Below are 6,020 nucleotides of genomic sequence, written 5' to 3' on the forward strand. Positions count from 1 at the left end.
CTCACATGTCCTCACCTAATTCTACCATTGATTTAAACAATATGAAACTACTTACCACTTGAACTAACCTCGTTCGTTATTGTTTTCTTTTTCATTGTTAAGTCATATAAATTATGCACGTTGATGTAGCACGTTTATTGCCTCGCCATCTTATCTTGCACTAGATTGGGAGCATGTATTCTGTTTCACTTACATTGGATGGGATGGACGAGCCCACGGGGGTCTTTATTAAGGTGGTCGGTATTCTAATCATATGCGTACTAATTTAGTTTTAATACTGGAAAATTTATTAAGATATGCATAAATATTAACTAATATAGTTTTAAAGAAATTGAAATATAAAAACTAAATTAATTAGGATTAAAATAGATATATATCAAGTAAACCGTCTGTAAAAATTTATATGAAGACTAAAATCATTTTTCAAAAATATTTTTGTATAACACTTTTCAAAATACTTTTAAAAACAATAAATTAGTATGAAAAATATGGATACAATATGACATACATGGTGTTATTACTAATGGGATAAGTTCAAGTGATAAACAACTTGATATCATTTAAATATATATAGAGTTTAAGTTATTGTGTATGCAGAAAATTCCTACTGAAAGACTCACCCACCATAATTAAGTGTGTGACCCAGATAATTTCGAATTAATTTAGACAAATTTTAAAATCGGAATGAAAAAAAACGTGAAAAACGTCATAAGCCACATAGGGTAATAATGATCTGTTTGACCCTTCATTATCATTTATTATCTCCCTAAATAAGGATTGATATAATATATAAAATCTATGAAGACTTTAGTGAAGAAGTTTGGCGCACACTCACATATATATTTATATATATAGAGAGAGAGAGAGAGAGAGAGGAAAGTAGAAAATAAAGAGTGGGTGGTGTAAGTGGTGCTTTGCCAAACAGGTGTGAAGGGCGATGGAAATTGGATAACTAACTGCTGCCTGCTTTTTTTCTGATTTGATTTGTTTTGCTTCGCCAACCCCACCGTTCTATCTCTTTCATCTCCCATTCATATATACGAGGAGAGATGGACCGAAGACGAATTACTCCTCGAAAATTTAAAATTATTTTATATTTAAAATATTTTTATATACTTTTTATAGATTTTTTTTGTTTTTTAAAGTTTATAAAAAGTTAATTGCATCATATGTTCTTAGAGTATAACCCTCATTTTAAATTAATCCTTAAATATTTTTCATCCTCAAACTATGAATCTTATTCTAATTAGTCTTTAAACTTATAAACATTCTAATTTCATCCCTAAACTATGATCCTCTTTCTAAATTGATCCTTAAATTTTTGAATATTTTAATTTTATCCTCGAATTCATTCAAATATGTAATTTGTTTCAACCATAGTTTAACCTAAATTTATTTTTTTCAAACATATAATAATATAAATTGGCCTAATGATTTTATTAAGAAGGAGTGTGACTAGTATATACATATAGTTTGGGATGAAATTGGAATGTTCAAAATGTTTGAGGATCAATTTAGAATGAAGGTCATAGTTTGGGGATGAAATTGAAATATTCAAAAGTTTGAAGACTAATTTAGAATCATAGTCATAGTCTAGAGATAAAATTGGAACATTAAAAAGTTTATGGATCAATTTAAAACAAGATTTATACTCTGAGGATATGTGATGCAATTAACTCTTTATAAATTTATTATATTCTATAAAAATTTAATCCCCTAACCTAAAATCTTACTTCCCTATTCCCATAAGAGCGAATAACAAATAGCGGTACTTGGAAGTAGGCGAAGCGTTCCCGTTAACAGTCGCCTATAGCCAGGCCTTGTTGAGTTTTCAGAGTGAAGTAAAGTGAGCACTCAAAAAAAAAATCATCGATTTCCCTTTCCTTATTCGTCTTTAGCTATATAACCCCACCTTCTTTCTCAGGTCAATACAATATATATCTATACGCATCTCTCCCACTCACTCACACTATAAATATCACCTCAGTACAAACCCTTATTCTTCACTATTCTTCTTCTTTGTTTTTGCAGTGTTGGAGAGATATGGGAGAAAATAGCAATGTAAATCTTCCCCCTGGGTTCAGATTTTATCCTACCGATGAAGAGCTTGTGGTTCACTTCCTTCAACGTAAGGCTGCCCTCTTGCCTTGCCACCCTGATGTCATCCCTGATCTTGAACTCTATCCCCTTGATCCATGGGAACTTGATGGTATTTACTCTATAAACATCAGCTAAACAATCATTATCTGTTTTCCCTTTTTCAAAATGGTTAAATTTGGAATGTTTTTGATAGGCAAAGCTTTGTGTGAGGGCAACCAGTGGTATTTTTACAGTAGGAGGACGCACAACAGGAGTACAAGAAATGGATATTGGGAGCCAATGGGAATAGATGAGCCTGTTGTGAATAGCATCAGCAGCAAGAGAGTTGGCATGAAAAGGTATTTAGTTTTCTACATCGGAGAAGGTGGTCCGGCTGCCATCAAAACCAATTGGATAATGCAAGAATATCGTCTCTCCGGTTCTGATTCCGGCACGGGAAAATCATCCAAACGCGGTGGACATTCCAAAATAGTCAGTATATTTGCATAAAATAGTTAGTTTTGAGTTTTTGGTTGACATTTATCTTCGATATTATCTAGTTTTGTTGATTTTTGGTGATGTGTTAGGATTACAACAAATGGGTTGTCTGCCGAGTTTATGAAAGAAATTGCAATGAGGACGAAGACGATGACGGAACAGAACTGTCGTGTTTGGATGAAGTGTTTCTATCGTTGGATGATATGGATGAAATTAGCTTGCCATTAAACTAGCTATGATGAGGCAGTCTCGTCGCGTCCCAAATGATGTGTAGTGCTGTACTACTTTTTAAAATGAGGTTTATAAAATATATTATAATAAAAATTAATTTACCAAATTTGAAATTATGAGAGATCTATAAATTTTTTTATCACAGTTCATTATAGAAAATAATTAAAAATACTGTCAAAATCTTTATTTACAATTTTCTCTGTCATTTTCTCAGAACCAAAAGAAAAAATTGTTTTCCCTTCGACGAAAGTATCATTTAGGACTAAAAATTATGCGAATATGGACCCTAAATTTTGAGGCATTGTAACATATGGCATTCGACCGGTGTGATGACGGAGCAAAATATTTCTCAAGATCATAGCTAGCTAGGGTTAATTCCATTTTCCATTATAAATGTTTTATCCAAATGTAGAATGTTGGCATTAATGTGTTTCTAGGGGAATGATATTATCGTCAATTAGTATTAATTCTACAGACTCGTATGGTATTGCTTGATATATATGATAAATTACACGTTTTTTAATTTTAATTATCACTTTTCTTACGTTTTATTCATTTTAAAGACTAATCGTTAAAAATTTAACGACGATGTTGATGTGTCACCATAAGATAATGTTATCATTGAAACAAATTTAAAAATATCACGTCAGCATTTATGTTAATTTTTAACAATAGATTATCGAAATAAAACAAAAATATAACATTAAATATAATTTTAAAATAAAAAATAATTGAGTGACCAAAATAAAATAAAAGTAATAGTTAGAGATAATAAACGTTTTCCCATAAATGTTTATAGATTTCTCTGCTTGTATAATTAATGCTTCTGAAACATGCAAACATTCTGCAAGACTACATACACACATTATTTTGGAAAAAGAATTGAGATAAATTGCTAGGTAAATGTCCGTTTTGCATAAAGTAATTGTACGTATAAAATAGGATAAAGACGGTTTGTAATAATCTATGTATTTGGTAGCGCTCTAAATGAGTAGAGTCAAGTTGAGTATTATTGAATTTAACTCGATTCAAAAAATTTAAAATGAACTTTTATTTGGCTTGAAAATTTACAAGTCTAAAATTTTTAAGTTAACTGAAACTCGATCATAAATTGAAGCTCGTAAAGGCTCGAAAAACCTTAAAATAAATCTTAAACTTAACTTGGTTAAAATTTAAACTCTATCATAAACCTTAAGCACATGAAAACCTTATATTCATTTAAAAAAAACAAACCATAAATGTTAATATTAATAATATATTATTTTTTTAAAAAATAAAAATTTTAATATACTATTTTTTTCGAGTTGCTCACGAGCTTTTCGAGTCGAGTATCAAGTAACTCATTTTGGTTTATTAAGAACTAAGCTCGAGTCAAGTACATTCAAATTGAGTATTTATTAAACTTTGACCGAATCGATCCCAATAGCTCATGATATGTCTCGTCTCATTTACAGTCCTATTTTTGAGTGAAATAGTGAAGTGCAAGGATTATATCAAGCTCAACTCGAGTCCATTTAAATTGAATATTTATCAAACTTTAACTTAATCAACTTTAAATAACTCACAATATATCTCGTCTCATTTCCGATCATATTTTCGGATGAGATAGTGAATAGCAAGGATTACAAGGGAGGGGGAACGTGGAGCCCAAACAGCACTGCTGAGGCTTGGTAGGGCAGGGAGCAATATATATATTTGGGCATTGTAGCCTTTTAATAGCTTTGTCCAACTTTGATGGGTTTTTGGTAGTTGTCTTGTGTCGCAATGCTAAGGAACAAAAAATTCCCTCGGTGCCTACTTAGACAAGCATTCAGTCATAAATGATGCAAGCACTCGCACGCTTTCCAATTCTCCCACACGTATATATATATATAGTAGAACATTTATAAATTATTGCTCGATAAATTAATAATTTCTATAAAAAATCGGTAAATTATTAAGATAATAATTTTTCGAAAGATCCTTATATAAATTTATGATTCCTTTAATATTATAATTTTATAACATTACAAATATAAATAGGACAACTTAGTAAAATATGATTCTATTGTTGTTTGTTTCTTCTTAAATTTAAATTTAGTTGTATTTCACCTATAACTTTCCTTACTGCATCCAAAAAATTCGATGTTGTGTTCTCATACTGCAACAAAAAATTATGAAGAGTTATTGCCGCTATGGGTGTTTCCTTCCGCGTAATTAGTTATAAAGGCATTTTATCATCTTCAGTTTTGGTTGCAAAGCCCCTCAATGAATTTATGTCATGAAGAATAATGTAGTTTGTTGAATAAAAAAAATATTTTTAAATTATTAATTTATCTATTAATTAATACATCTTTAAATTAATAAAATTATGTGGCCCCAACATTATTAATTTAGAGGTTTTAGTGTATATAAACTACATGGGTGGTCTTTTATGTTTTCATTCTGTTTGATTTTGGTCATCGATTAAAAAGATTAATTTTGGTCCCTTAGGTTATTGGTTTGTGCAATTTAATCCCTTGGTCGTTACTCTCGTTAATACATTAACGAAAATCTGAGTTGGCAATTAAAAAAAATCCACTTAAGTCACCAACTGTAATACAAATGGGACTTACAAGCTATTTTTTTTATTAATCTCGAATAAGTATAAGGTAGTATCTGTTTAAAGATAACTATCAATCATTTGACATTAAATGCTTATACCCCTAACATTTATGGTACTCGAACCTGAGACCTCAAATAATAATAATAATTTATTTACCATCGAAATTGCTTGGTTCGTGCCAAGCTAATTGTTTTTTTTATAGAAGCTGCTAATTTTATTAAAAATATAAAATATCCAAAATACGATAAAGGTTTACAATCACAACTGTAAACTAAACGTATAATAACAATATTTTCCTAAGCACAATAAAACTAGCAACTTAAGACCACACAAGGACCATACAAGGAATATGTTAAAAAACCTAACCAAATAAACTCGAACCGCATAAGAGAATAAAACTATTAAAAGACTATCGACATACCACAAATCAAAATCGAGCGATGTAAAAATACTTTCCATAAACGTAAATAGCATATCCAAATTCAATCCGAGGGTCCAAAGTAGGGAATATAATCCTGATAACAAATAAGTTTCATCTCGATCAGTCATGATGATATCAAAATCAACCCTAAAAAATAAACGAAAACAACAACCAAACAATTGAAAACGTGTCATAGAGACAGAGAAA

General features: G+C 30.2%; 1 protein-coding gene across 1 annotated transcript; it reads left to right on the top strand.

Moving 5' to 3' along the window:
- Positions 1-1,957: 1,957 nt before the first annotated feature.
- Positions 1,958-3,276, top strand: LOC120184443 (NAC domain-containing protein 104-like). Its single transcript, XM_039188914.1, has 4 exons — positions 1,958-2,209; positions 2,294-2,571; positions 2,667-2,795; positions 3,134-3,276. The coding sequence occupies exons 1-4, from the start codon at positions 2,044-2,046 to the stop codon at positions 3,167-3,169; spliced, it is 609 nt and encodes a 202-aa protein (XP_039044845.1). The 5' UTR covers positions 1,958-2,043; the 3' UTR covers positions 3,170-3,276.
- Positions 3,277-6,020: the final 2,744 nt, after the last annotated feature.

The sequence above is a fragment of the Hibiscus syriacus genome, unplaced genomic scaffold (assembly GCF_006381635.1).
Source record: "Hibiscus syriacus cultivar Baekdansim isolate YM2019G1 unplaced genomic scaffold, ASM638163v2 tig00112910_pilon, whole genome shotgun sequence".
NCBI classification, from domain to species: Eukaryota; Viridiplantae; Streptophyta; class Magnoliopsida; order Malvales; family Malvaceae; genus Hibiscus; species Hibiscus syriacus.

Excerpts from the sequence above, each read along its gene's own strand:
- LOC120184443 (XM_039188914.1), top strand. The coding sequence starts at position 2,044 with ATGGGAGAAAATAGCAATGTAAATCTTCCCCCTGGGTTCAGATTTTAT. Across the intron at positions 2,572-2,666 it reads GCGGTGGACATTCCAAAATA|GATTACAACAAATGGGTTGT; the intron begins GTCAGTATATTT and ends GTGATGTGTTAG. Across the intron at positions 2,796-3,133 it reads ATGATATGGATGAAATTAGC|TGTGATGACGGAGCAAAATA; the intron begins TTGCCATTAAAC and ends GCATTCGACCGG.